The sequence below is a fragment of the Littorina saxatilis genome, linkage group LG2, assembly GCF_037325665.1.
Source record: "Littorina saxatilis isolate snail1 linkage group LG2, US_GU_Lsax_2.0, whole genome shotgun sequence".
NCBI classification, from domain to species: domain Eukaryota; kingdom Metazoa; phylum Mollusca; class Gastropoda; order Littorinimorpha; family Littorinidae; genus Littorina; species Littorina saxatilis.
Genome location: NC_090246.1, coordinates 94,650,954 through 94,663,834, shown reverse-complemented (window position 1 = coordinate 94,663,834; position 12,881 = coordinate 94,650,954). Strand labels below are relative to the sequence as shown.

Genomic DNA, 12,881 nt, shown 5'->3' with positions numbered 1-12,881 from the left:
AGCCTAACATACCTGACACACAGCTACACGTAACACCAGCACCGCTTGCAGTGCAGGTTGCTCCGTTCTGACACGGACTGTTGTCACAGCTGTAGTATGTGCCGAACTGACATCCTACACCTTCCTTATCTGGAAGAAAAAAGCACAGAAGAATTCATCTATGCCTCTGTTTTCAGGTAGCGCATGAAAAATAAATTGTACAGATCTATTCCAAGGCTTAACGTTTTGCAAATAATTGGGCATTGTCCCGAATTAACCTGTGGAAGTGTCATCACAATACTGAAAAAAAGATCAATCGTTTCATATTTACTCAGTGGGACTGTGAAACCTTACACGGGCCTAAAACAGGTTATTGCAAATAATTGCTTGGGTAAAAAAAATTATCACAAATTAATTTTGGGGCTTGATGAGTGTATACTCTCCCTCATTCACAGTTGTACAACACAATGCAATCACCAGGACACTTCCACACCCATTAACAATCAAGTTCTCTGGAATTTGACACATTTATCCAGCGACTAAAAATCTTCATCCTTAAAGGTCAATAATTATTAGTGTGTGGCAGATGTAGCTCTTGTTTCCCATGCTGGCAACGCTAAATTTAGCTCTGTGGCCTTCAACTATAACAAGGTTGGTCTCCTGGAGACGGATGTCCGCCTTTAAGAGGCCAACATAAAGCTCAACAAAAGGCTAAATGAAATGCAAATCAACCACAGACAGACAGGAATAATTCTCACCAGAAGTACAAGTGATTACAAATTTTAAGAAACATAAGCCCCATCAAAATACTAAATGAAATGCCCAAAATCCTGTAATCCATATCAGAGTTCGGTGGGTTATAGAAACACAAAAATACCCAGCATGCTGTCTAAATGGCGGGGTAAAAACGGTCATACACGTAAAAACCCACTTGTGCAAAAACACGAGTGAACGTGGGAGTTTCAGCCCATGAACAAAGAAGAAGAAATGCAAATCAGCCACAGACAGAACGGAATAACTCTCACCAGAAGCACAGTTGCAGACAGCCTGGATGCCGTTGGTACTGCAGTCCACAGTGTTGACACACGGGTTGTTGTTGTTGCATTGCAACAGGCTGGGAATGTCCGTGCACTGTGTACCGTACACACCAGCAGGACAACTAAAAAGAAGGTTTTGAATAAATTTAAAAACCACAAAATAACAATACAAAACAACAAGAAACGAACAGTAAGATCATCCATAGACTGACTGAAGAGTACATGCACAGACTCACTTACTCACTTATTCATACACACCTACTCAAACACAAATTTCATTACACATAAAATCATGCAAGGACACACACACGTACACAAACACACACACACGGAAACATACACAGAAAAACACACACGCACACACACATACACACACACTCACAAACACACACACACACAGACACTTATCCGAACCTCCTGAACAAATATTTCTTACTGCACCTACATCCACACCCTCTTCCTCTATCCCCCTGACGCCTCCCCCACCCCCAACTCCCACCCCCATATACCTGCATGAATAGGCGTTGAAGAGAGTGGTGCAGTTGGCTCCGTTAGAGCATGGTGGGAAAGGAGAGCAGAGATCATTAACGGTCTCGCATCGCTGCCCTGTCCAGCCAGCCGCGCAGTCACAGCTGTATCCATTCACCTGATCCACACAGGTAGCTCCGTGCAAGCACGGGTTGCTGGCACACTCCTTGATATTTACCTGCAATCAGATGAAATGTTCAAGTTTACTAAACTGTGATGACTGGCAACAGGTGCATAAACGAATCCAAAAAGTAAGGGGAGAAAAGTTAACAAACAAAACAAGCTTCAAAAACACAAGTTTGCACACAGCAGTTAACCCATTCTCCCAACTGCTAAAACTTGTTTTAACAAGACAGCTACTTCTTCTTCGTCCATGGGCTGAAACTCCCACGTTCACTCATGTTTTTGCACAAGTGGGTTTTTACGTGTATGACCATTTTTACCCCGCCATTCAGGCAGCAGTATGCCAGGGGAAAGAAAGTTACAATGAATACTTTCTGCTATGAATACTTACTGAGCAATTTTTGCCAGTGTAGCCTGGACGACATACACAGGTATAGTCGTTCAGACCATCTTCACAACCCTGAGTTCCCACAGAGTCACACAGGTATGGCACACAGTCGTCAGGATTGGTCTGACATTGGTTGCCTGATTTCACATTTGAAAAAATGATTACGTCACAACAAAAATGATCTTATCTACGGGATTACTCATACTTTATATAAATGTGAACAATACTTCCGCCTTCAGCCATCTGCTATCCCCTACCCCCATTCCAATATCTTCTTCTTCTTCTTCTGCGTTCGTGGGCTGAAACTCCCACGTACACTCGTGTTTTTACACACTCATTGATTTCCGTCTTCAGCACTGGAATCATAGCTGCATACAGTCATAAACACTGGAATCATAGCTGCATACAGTCATAAACACTGGAATCATAGCTGCATACCTGGATTAACACACACACACACACATACACACACACACACACACACACACACACACACACACACACACACACACACACACACACACACACACACCCAACCAAGTGGAAAAACAAAACAAAACAAAAAAAACAACTACATCATACACACAAGAAATCAATGCAAACAATTTCACCCTCAAATCCAACAGGACAGTTGCAGCTGAAGGTCAGGAACTCATCAACACAGGTGCCATTGTTGAGACACGGTTGAACAGCACACTCGTCGGTGGTCAGCTGACACAAGTCACCTGTGTAACCTTGGGGGCAGTTTCTACAGCTGAATCCTTTGGGATTCAAAGGGTCGTTGATGCACTGGCTGCCTGTGGCACAGGTGCTGCGTTCGCTGCAAACATCACGAACGCTGCACAGCTTGCCCTCAAACACTGCACACACAGTTTGGTAGACGTGTTTTAGTAAAGTCATGACATTCCATGGAACAGGTTTCATCTCTAGCTGCATGGTACAAGAATACATACCTAAAAGTAGTGTTGTTCCCGGGCCTCGGCCATTTATGTATCCTTTTTTTGTATATGATGTATTATCCTAGCCCAAGGCCGGTCGATTGTCCGATAGTTTTGACATGCTGGATGCCAATGACACAACAATTTATATATTTGAATCCAGCTCAAACTGAACTATTGTCCTCTGTGTCTGGAAACAACACTGTAAAAGGCAGATAGGGAGAGGGAGGGAGAGGGAGAGGGAGAGGTCATGTGCAGAGCCCTCGTGAAGCTGGCTCAGAGAGAAGTAAAGGTCTCTGACATGTATGTTAAAATAATAATAATAATAATGGACATTTGCTATAGCGCATAATCATGTATAATGCTCAATGCGCTTTACAATAACTAGAATTAACATAACTAATGATAACTAATGTTCACAACCACAACAACCAAACGGTTTGGAACGATCTTTACCTTTGCCTTTTTAATTTTAGGAGACTTTCTTTTGTAAAATCTCTATTCAAGACATATTTTCAATGTTCCTCATGACACATAGGTTCATCAAAGCTTTCACATTGATTAAACTCCTCAACTGTAAACTGAAAAATGTCAACATTTTTATCTTCTTCTTCGTCCATGAGCTGAAACTCCCATGTTCACTCATGTGTTTGCACAAGTATATTTTTACGTGTATGGCCGTTTTTACCCCGTTATTCAGGCAGCTAAATGCCGATTTCAAAGGAAACATTTTGTATGAACTCTCATTTGCCATTTAATCATGAAACAACACTTCTGCTTCTTCTTCATCTTGGCGTTCGCAGAGGTTACACGATCAGTCCAGCACTGGTGAACACTTCTGCAAAAAGACAACGCTAACTCTCACCTCTACTGCGGGCACACTTGTAGCGTATCTCCATGTCGGGACAGGAAGGGCTGGGTGTACACTGCAAACCTGACAGCTGACATGTCACTCCTGCAGGGATGGTACCCTGGGTAGCTGCCACCCGACACTCCACATCCACTGGCTCTGTGTTCTCGCACACCGTCAGGCCAAACTGTGCAGAGAATTTGTAAAGATTGAAAAACCTTTGTCAAAGAAAATGGCAGAGAACGCCTAAAACAAAAACTAACAAACAAAAACAACACTACCTTTCAGTGTATAAGCTTATTTTGTGCAAATACCGACAAACTGTAAAATTCACTTGAAGAAGACTTACTTTAAATCAGACGCGTCAAATACCTGGCTGAACAAAATGCAAGCCCCCTATGAAGCAGCTAGCTGAGTAAATTATAGATAAAAAAAAAAAATTAACAAACACAAATCAGCTCACACATCCACATGAACATGCACACATAACTGCAGGCACACACGCACACCCACAGAGACATGAAATCAAAAACAACAGAGAACATGCAGTGCTTTTCCTTATCACCAGCAAGTCACTCTTTTATACATCAAAATCAACAGAAACAACACTGAAAGTAGAACATACCGCTTGAATCGAGTCATAAGCTTCCAGTTCAATGCCTGTTCGAGGATTATTGGTGTTGAACCACTCAGTGTAAAGGAAGTCATCTGCAAAGAATAACATTAAATACTTTTGAATTAACTAAAGTAAGAAGAAAGCTTGTCAGCTGGTTTAGAAAAGAGCAGGCAAATGAGTGAATGACTTTAACACATAGATGTACACGAAAGTTGTACAGTGGAACCCCCTTTTAAGACCCCCCAATTTAAGACTCCCCCCTTGATTTTCAGATTTGTTTGTTTATAGCCTATGGAAATTTACCTCCATTCTAAAACTCGATCCCCTCTTTGAGACCTGATTATCTCAGACTTCTGTAGTCTACTAGTGCATGTTGATGCCACAGTCATCATGAGAATCCACCTCAGCTGTAAAAGACTCCCTCTCCGCACCAAACTCTATGGGAGCAGACAAGACCTGATTATCTCAGACTTCTGTAGTCTACTAGAGCATGTTGATGTCACAGTCATCATGAGAATCCACCTCAGCTGTAAAAGATGGAGTGATTCAAATAAACAACTATTTTCTGCAAAGCCTGATACGTACATTTCAATGAAAAGCTCACCTCTAGGATAAGAGCAGCGTTTGACGGACAGACTGGTTGGACCGTCAACAGCCGTGTTGACTGGCACAGTGCTGACAACTTGAGAATACAGCGTGCAGAGGTGTGTGTCCAGACGGAACACAAACGCCTGGCACTGGTCCCCGCGGGCATCACACAGAGCACGGCACTGCGAAGTTTCCGTCACATTTTGTGATTCCAAGTTTGTGCCGACTGAGACGGTTGTCTCAGCATTGTAGGAATACTTGCAAAGTTCTCCTGAAATTGAGAAAGTTATTTTGGGGCTTTCATTCATAACGATCAGTGAGGCTGAATGAAAACAATAAATAATGAATATAAATTCAACTGCCAGACGCAGATATCCTACCATTTAATCCTCTCTTTCTCTTTCGCTCCTTCCCTCCCTCTCACTCTTTTTTTCCTTGTCCCCCTCTCTCCATCCATTAACATCTCTCTCTCTCTCTCTCTCTCTCTCTCTCTCTCTCTCTCTCTCTCTCTCTCTCTCTGCTCTGCTCTCTCTCTCTCTCTCTCTCTCTCTCTCTCTCTCTCTCTCTCTTCGCTCTCTCTTCTCTCTCTCTCTCTGTCTCTCTCTCTCTCTCTCTCTCTCTCTCTCTCTTTGGTTGGAAGAATAGGCTTTGCCTAAAACCTTTATCCTTTTGTAATAAAGTTCTGAGTCTGAGTCTGAGTCTCTCTACTTCTCTCTCTCTCTCTCTCTCTCTCCCCCTCCCCCCCCCCTTGGACTTTTTCAACTTTCCTGTACCTGTCAACACCACACATAAATAACACAGTAAGACCATTATCACCAACAACGCATCAACAAAACAAATCCTTACCCTGTGTATATCCTGAGCGGCAGACGCACAACGGCAGGCCAGTGACGGCATCGTCCACACAACTGTCAGCAATGCCACAGCTGACACCGGCACACAACTTGACCGGAAGCTCACACCTGTCTCCAGTGAAATTGGCACGGCAGGCACACTCAAAGCCGTTGACCTTGTCAGTGCATGTGCCTCCGTTCAAGCATGGCTGAGATTCACACTCATCTAATGCGGAAAGAAGAATATGAAGAAATTGAGACTGGCTGCCAAGGAGGTATAATTATCTCCTAAGAGTGAGCACCAAAACTGATCACTCAAATTCGGGTCAATCAACAGACATTTCATGTCATACACCATTTTTCATTCATTCCCAATGCCATGAACAATCTTACATTCATGCATCAGGTTCATCAATAGAAAATAGCAAACAGACATCAAGGTAATCTCCCGGTAATCTCGCTGTGAGGTGCTTGTCACACAAAATGAATTTCAAGATGTTTCGGAGCATGTTCCACACTTCCGATCGGCTTTAACTTGCGATCGGGATGAACAACTAACTATGAAGTGTATGCTATGCAGCGTGCACTAAATATATCATTTTCTTTCAAAAATATAATCATTGGCGCCACGAATTGCCACTGATGAAGTATTCGCTAAGCAAGTGTGTTTTCTGTGACCTCAAGCCAAACCCACATGACCTCGATCAAAATACAATGTGAGCAATCACTACGTGCCAGGGAGCAATTCTGCAACAAATTGTTTTCAAACATCGTCTATTCTGGAGATAGCCAACAGCAAGTACAAAACTTACTGATCTCCATGTCACAAAGAGGCCCGGTAAATCCTGGGAAGCAGTCACAGACACGGTGGTAGTCGTTGGTGTTACGACATGTGGAGTTTTCGCCACAAGGGAAGATGTCACAGCCCCTTAACTCTTGCTGCTCACACCTGGCAGAATTAGAAAGTCTTACAAAAGCTGCTATCAGTTTCAGCTGTCACTCTTTTGGCTCTACATGTATTTCTTCTTTGGTTTAAACTCAAAAACTAGTAACCATTTATCGACAGTGTTCTGCAACTGATTTAGCAAGTGTTCAGACATGCTAAAACTGAGCAACACACACACAATGCTGAAATGAAATCATGATCATTCTGAACTTTCCTTTCTTTGCTCTTCTTTCTGCTCAACCTTTTTTTCTGTGTGATCTTCCTTACCTTTTCCAGACATTGAAGTACATGTATATATTGTCTCTTCTATTAGGTTGATGATTACTTTTGTTGAATATCACAATTTTCTTCTTCTTCTTCTGCGTTCATGGACTGAAACTCCAACGTACACTCGTATTTTTGCACGAGTGGGTATTTTATGTATGACCGTTTTTACCCCGCCACTTAGGCAGCCATAGGCCGCTTTCGGTGGAATCACACGTTTAAGATGCTGTACACTGTATTGTACATGCTTAACTTACAACATTTTAACATTCTGCTGAAACCTGAGAACTAAGCAAATGGCATACTCACTGGTTTCCTTGGTAGTTCTCCAGGCAGGCACACGTGAAACCGTTGACTTGGTCAATGCATGTTCCTTTGCGATTACAAGACTGCAAGCTACAGTCGTTAATGTTCTCTTCACATCTGTTGCCATTGAAACCTGTGATAACACAAACACACGAACATTTCAATGTTCTGAGTGCTCAAAAACTAGTACCTGATTTAATCGTTTATAAACTGTCCCGTTGGGAACTATTTTAATGTGCATCTACCCCTTCAACTGTTTCAGAAGAAGGACGGCAATATTTTGGTTATTATTTTTGTTTGTCAACGTCAACAATGTAAATTGTTCCTTTCTCGCGTCAAGGCAGTACCATGTTTAACTATTCAAGAGAAAACAATGTTGCACAAGTCTCCTTGGTGTACACAACATTCAGCACAACACTGACAGCAGCATGGGTGCCGTAAAGTAAGCACATGGTAATGGTTTCACACCCCGACCATGCTGACTCAGGGGTAAATGAAGGTTTGCAGCGGGAGCTCAGACACGTTGTTGCCAGCTAACATGGGCCAGCTTTTGGAGGGATTCAATTTCATGATTAAGCAGTTACCCCGGGGTTGAATTTCATGATAAAGCAGTTACCGGGGGTTGAATTTCATGATAAAGCAGTTACCCCCCTAACCATGCTTATCTTCCGCCAATCCGTGCCCATATCATGCCAAACTTTTACCTATATATCTTTTTATCAGTCTAGTAAAAATGAACTTGACTGATCATAAGCCTTGTGTTTTTATTGATTATTCCCCCTTAGTATGAGGGGGGATATTTGTGTTGCATGGTTGTTGGTATTGTCATAAAATGGGGGGGGGGGGGGGGAGTTTTAAAATGGACGTACATTAACAGAGCTGATGTTCACAAAATCTCAAAATCTTGGGCCTTAAAAGGGGCGAAGTCTTAAAACAGGCTGTCTGAAAACAGGCGGTCTGAAAACAGGCGGTCTTAAAACAGGCTGTCTTAAAACAGGCTGTCTTAAAACCGGCTGTCTTAAAACAGGCTGTCTTAAAACAGGCTGTCTTAAAACAGGCTGTCTTAAAACCGGCGTTCTTAAAACAGGCTGTCTTAAAACAGGCTGTCTTAAAACCGGCTGTCTTAAAACAGGCTGTCTTAAAACCGGCGGTCTGAAAACAGGCGGTCTAAAAACAGGCTGTCTTAAAACCGGCGGTCTGAAAACAGGCGGTCTAAAAACAGGCTGTCTTAAAACCGGCTGTCTTAAAACCGGCGGTCTTAAAACAGGCGGTCTTAAAACAGGCGGTCTTCAAAGGGTGGTAACACTGTCTCTAATGTAAAATGTAACTTCAGTTTTCATTTTCTTTTTCTTCTAGCAATCTCTACCTGAGAGACACGAGCAGCTAAAGCCCTGTGTACTACTGAAGCAGGTGGCATTATTGTAGCAGGGAGATGACGCACAGAAATTGATGAGTTGCTCACAGTAACGACCAGTGAAACCTGCAATCCAAACAAAAGCACGTCAACACATTTAAAGGTAAATGTATCACATACAAATGTACCAGCATATTCTTTTAGAGTTTAAAATATGAACAATATTATATAAAATACCAACTACAGATACAGAATGCAGGATGAAAAACCACGATGTTGAAATGTGATGCAAATTAACAAACAAACAAACGTAAACAAATAAACAAATACAGGGTGACCCCCAAAAAAGAGTACCCAAACAAAACGTCATAAATTGAACAAAAATAAAGCAATCTTCATAAAATTTATTTACACACACAAGTAGCCTCTGCATGATTTCAACAGAAAATGTTAGCGTTCTAGCTTGTCTTTCAGGAAAGTCATGCTCATTCTACAGAACATGCTCCAAATGGCCTGCCCCGGATTTAAATCCCCCAGATTTCTATCTTTGGGGGTTCCTGAAAGACAACGTCTACAGGAACAACCCACAGACAATCGCAGAACTCAAGCGAGCCATCACAACAACCATTCGCGGAATCTCGCAACAGGAGTGTGTGCGGGTGATTGATAACTTTGCGCGGCGAGTTCAAGTTTGCCTGAATCGGCGCGGAGGCCATTTGGAGCATGTTCTGTAGAATGAGCATAACTTTCCTGAAAGACAAGCTAGAACGCTAAAATTTTCTGTGCAAATCATGCAGAGGCTACTTGTGTGTGTAAATAAATTTTATGAAGATTGCTTTATTTTTGTTCAATTTATGACATTTTGTTTGGGTACTCTTTTTTTTGGGTCACCCTGTACTTACCAAAGGAAGTTAAATAAAACATGAGCACTTAAACAGACACAAAGTGAGAAATCTCCTGTATTCACTCTAACTGACCAAGTGGGTTTTTTTTTCTTCTTATGTCATAAAAATGTTTTAACACAATTGGAGCTTTCATTTTATTCAGATCAGGATTCTCTGATAAAACACTGAATCCGTCGGTGTTGTTTTTCTTCTCTTTTTCCAGCAGGGTTCTCATGAAAAAAAGTTGTATGTGTAATTACAAACATTCTGCTACATGTATTACATGTACCATATTATGTTGGAATAAGCCTTTTTTATCGTGTCTTTGTGTTAGGCCTAAAAATAAAATAGGTGTGGTTACGGTAACCCGACCTACCCTATTTTTAGGGGCCGAGCCTATAACTTTTTATTACATTTGTTAAAAAAATAATAATAAAAAAAAAAAAAACGAGTGCAGAAAACGCAATGAAAGCGAAAGCGCTCGAGTCGCACACTTATTTCCCTGTCAAGTAGGTTGAATTTGTACACATTAGAAAAAAAAGTTTACAAAAAAAAAAGTGATTGCCTACCTTTCTACCCTATTTTTTTTGGCCATATGTTACCTTTAACCACACCTTTTTTTGTGTGTGCCTTATTAGAAATGTGATGTGGTGCCAAAAGAAAATTGTCCATGTTTGTGTAAAATGAAAATGGACTTTAAGTTTCTTATCTTATCTTATCTTAAACTATTGAACCAGTGTGTGATGTACTTACCAGGCTCACAGGTGCAGTAGGCATCATGGAGAAGCACAGAGCAGTTGCCGTTGTTCTCACAAGGATTGTTCTGGCATACCACTGAGGCTGAAATAAAACAGACTCCCATTAAATGCAAGTATGTATGGTTACAGCTTCCATAGAGTGATAAGCCAGTATGTCTCCATCCACATGTAACCAAGTGCACTAAACACTTCAATTACCTTTGGAGGTAAAGCCAACAGGAGTGAGTTTGAGCTAAATTAATAGCCCTATAACAATCTGCCATGTGAACACGAACCTGCATGACACACTTTTGGCTTTGAGAACACACACACACACACACACACACACAACACACAACACACATCACCACCACCACCCCCCCCCCCCACACACACACACACACCAACCCACACACATACCTCCATCAGTGACACAAGAGGTGGAGGCCTGACTGCGAGTTGTCTGCCCAGCAGCGCAAGCCTGGCAGGAGGTGGCAGCACCAGTGGTGCTGATGAAGCCCATGGGACAGGGGAGACAATTGGGCTGATATCCAGTGATGGAGTAATAGCCAGCTTGACACATCGGGGCGCAGTAGCAGTCTAAAACACAATGCTAAAAGATACTAACAACGCAAAAGTAAACGGGAACAGCAACAAAAGTTAAGTATAACCTGAACAAACAATCATTCCTAACTTATCCTCACCATCCTGATGAAGTCAACGACTGTCTGACACAAATTTGATAAAGAATTTAACTGCACAAACATTTAAACAAACAGACAAACAAACACACACGCAGAAAAGTCTCCAGAGTTTCACAAGAAAGTTCTACACATCTGCAAATTTTATAAAGAAGACATCATTTTTATCAATGATTAGGGTATGGTTTTTCAAGAATTACTAGTAACTACATTTGTGACCCTCCACCACGAAATGAGTCGCATGTCACCTCGCGCGGTTCTGCGCTAGGCAAAATATAAGCCCGGGGGGTCACTAGTAACAGTGTGAGGGTCACCATAGTCACAGGCTTATAACTCGAAAAGTGTTCACTCTTTTCTAAAACGGTTTTCACCACTGGATAGAGAATAAAAAACTCTTTCAGACAATGAGACAATATGAAATCATGAAAAGGTGACATGCGACTCATTCCGTGGTGGAGGGTCACATTTATCTGCATCTGAGACTATTACAGTATTAGTCTCTAAACAAACACACATCAGAAAAACGACTTTACACACAAACTTTTAGGTGTCTTGCTAACTGTAATATTAATTCTTGCAGAATTAAACCTCAGACCACACAAAGCAAATAAAATTATCATACATGCACAACAAACCTCCAAACCAACGATCATCATCATAAACAAAACAATTTATACGATATACGCAAAATACTATTCATCACATACGATGTCTACTCCTCAATGCATGCAATACAACAACTCCATCCTGAAAGGTGAGAGTATGTTAATTGTGTACAAAACAGGTGTACAACGAATACATAATATACTGCAGGTATAAAATACCAATGCACTAGAAGTGCATCAGTGAGGATGGTTGGGAACCACATGGAGGTAGGGTGGGATGGAGGTGGGTGATGGGAGAGGGATGGACAATGTGGGGTGAGTAGGGGAGAGTGGATGCTGGGAAAAGGGGGGGGGGGGTGTGTGAAAAAAAAAAGAAAAAAAAAAGAAGAAGAAAAAAAAAGATTTTTCTATGCTGATTCTATGACCATTTCTAATTTCAAATGGCACCAGATGGCACCATTAGTGAAGATATTGGCTGAGGTGTCAAGATAAAAGGGAGTATTGCTCGAGTATAAACGTGTGTCAGTGGGGATGGATCATTTATATGCGTAGGCAAGATGGGGGGCTGGCAGAGGAGAAGATGCAGACTAGGGTTGCACATGTTAGGGAAGCAGTAGTGGAATAGGTACAGTCAACATTGTAAAATACAAGTCCACATCTAGCAAGCAAAATCTCAATCGCAAGTGCAGTTCACCACCTGTGTGCAAAAGCAGAATGGGAAAAGCTTTAGTTGAGGTTTGAAGCAGGCAAAGGTCATTTGATCACCTCATCAATGAATACAAATCCACATCCACAAAAACCTGGCAGCATGCACATTAATTCCAATGTCTAGGTGCAGGACAAAATCACGGTTTTCTTTGTTTGTTCGTTCATGGGCTGAAACTCCCACGGCTTTTACGTGTATGACCGTTTTTACCCCGCCATTTAGGCAGCCATACGCCGCTTTCGGGGAAGCATGCTGGGTATTTTCGTGTTTCAATAACCCACCGAACTCTGACATGGATTACAGGATCTTTTACGTGCGCACTTGGTCTTGTGCTTGCGTGTACACACAGGGGTGTTCGGACACCGAGGAGAGTCTGCACACAAAGTTGACTCTGAGAAATAAATCTCTCGCCGAATGTGGAGACGAACTCACGCTGACAGCGGCCAACTGGATACAAATCCAGCGCGCTACCGACTGAGCTACATCCCCGCCCGTTAG

General features: G+C 42.0%; 2 protein-coding genes across 2 annotated transcripts in view; both read right to left on the bottom strand.

The window, feature by feature from the left end:
- LOC138960214 (uncharacterized) overlaps positions 1–11,080 on the bottom strand; it is a 58,969-nt gene extending 47,889 nt beyond the window's left edge. The window contains exons 1-14 of the mRNA XM_070331996.1: positions 10,792–11,080; positions 10,388–10,474; positions 8,763–8,876; positions 7,400–7,529; positions 6,693–6,829; positions 5,894–6,106; positions 5,064–5,318; positions 4,469–4,551; positions 3,859–4,030; positions 2,667–2,915; positions 2,059–2,192; positions 1,526–1,722; positions 1,005–1,138; positions 13–129 (exon numbers count right to left, since the gene is read on the bottom strand). Of these exons, the coding sequence (XP_070188097.1) occupies positions 13–129; positions 1,005–1,138; positions 1,526–1,722; positions 2,059–2,192; positions 2,667–2,915; positions 3,859–4,030; positions 4,469–4,551; positions 5,064–5,318; positions 5,894–6,106; positions 6,693–6,829; positions 7,400–7,529; positions 8,763–8,876; positions 10,388–10,474; positions 10,792–10,954 (2,185 nt within the window). The 5' untranslated portion in view covers positions 10,955–11,080. The remainder of the gene's footprint in view (positions 1–12; positions 130–1,004; positions 1,139–1,525; positions 1,723–2,058; positions 2,193–2,666; positions 2,916–3,858; positions 4,031–4,468; positions 4,552–5,063; positions 5,319–5,893; positions 6,107–6,692; positions 6,830–7,399; positions 7,530–8,762; positions 8,877–10,387; positions 10,475–10,791) is intronic.
- Positions 11,081–11,199: 119 nt separating this feature from the next.
- Positions 11,200–12,881, bottom strand: part of LOC138954951 (CUB and sushi domain-containing protein 3-like) — a 78,104-nt gene continuing 76,422 nt past the window's right edge. The window contains exon 31 of the mRNA XM_070326690.1: positions 11,200–11,207. Within this exon, the coding sequence (XP_070182791.1) occupies positions 11,200–11,207 (8 nt within the window). The remainder of the gene's footprint in view (positions 11,208–12,881) is intronic.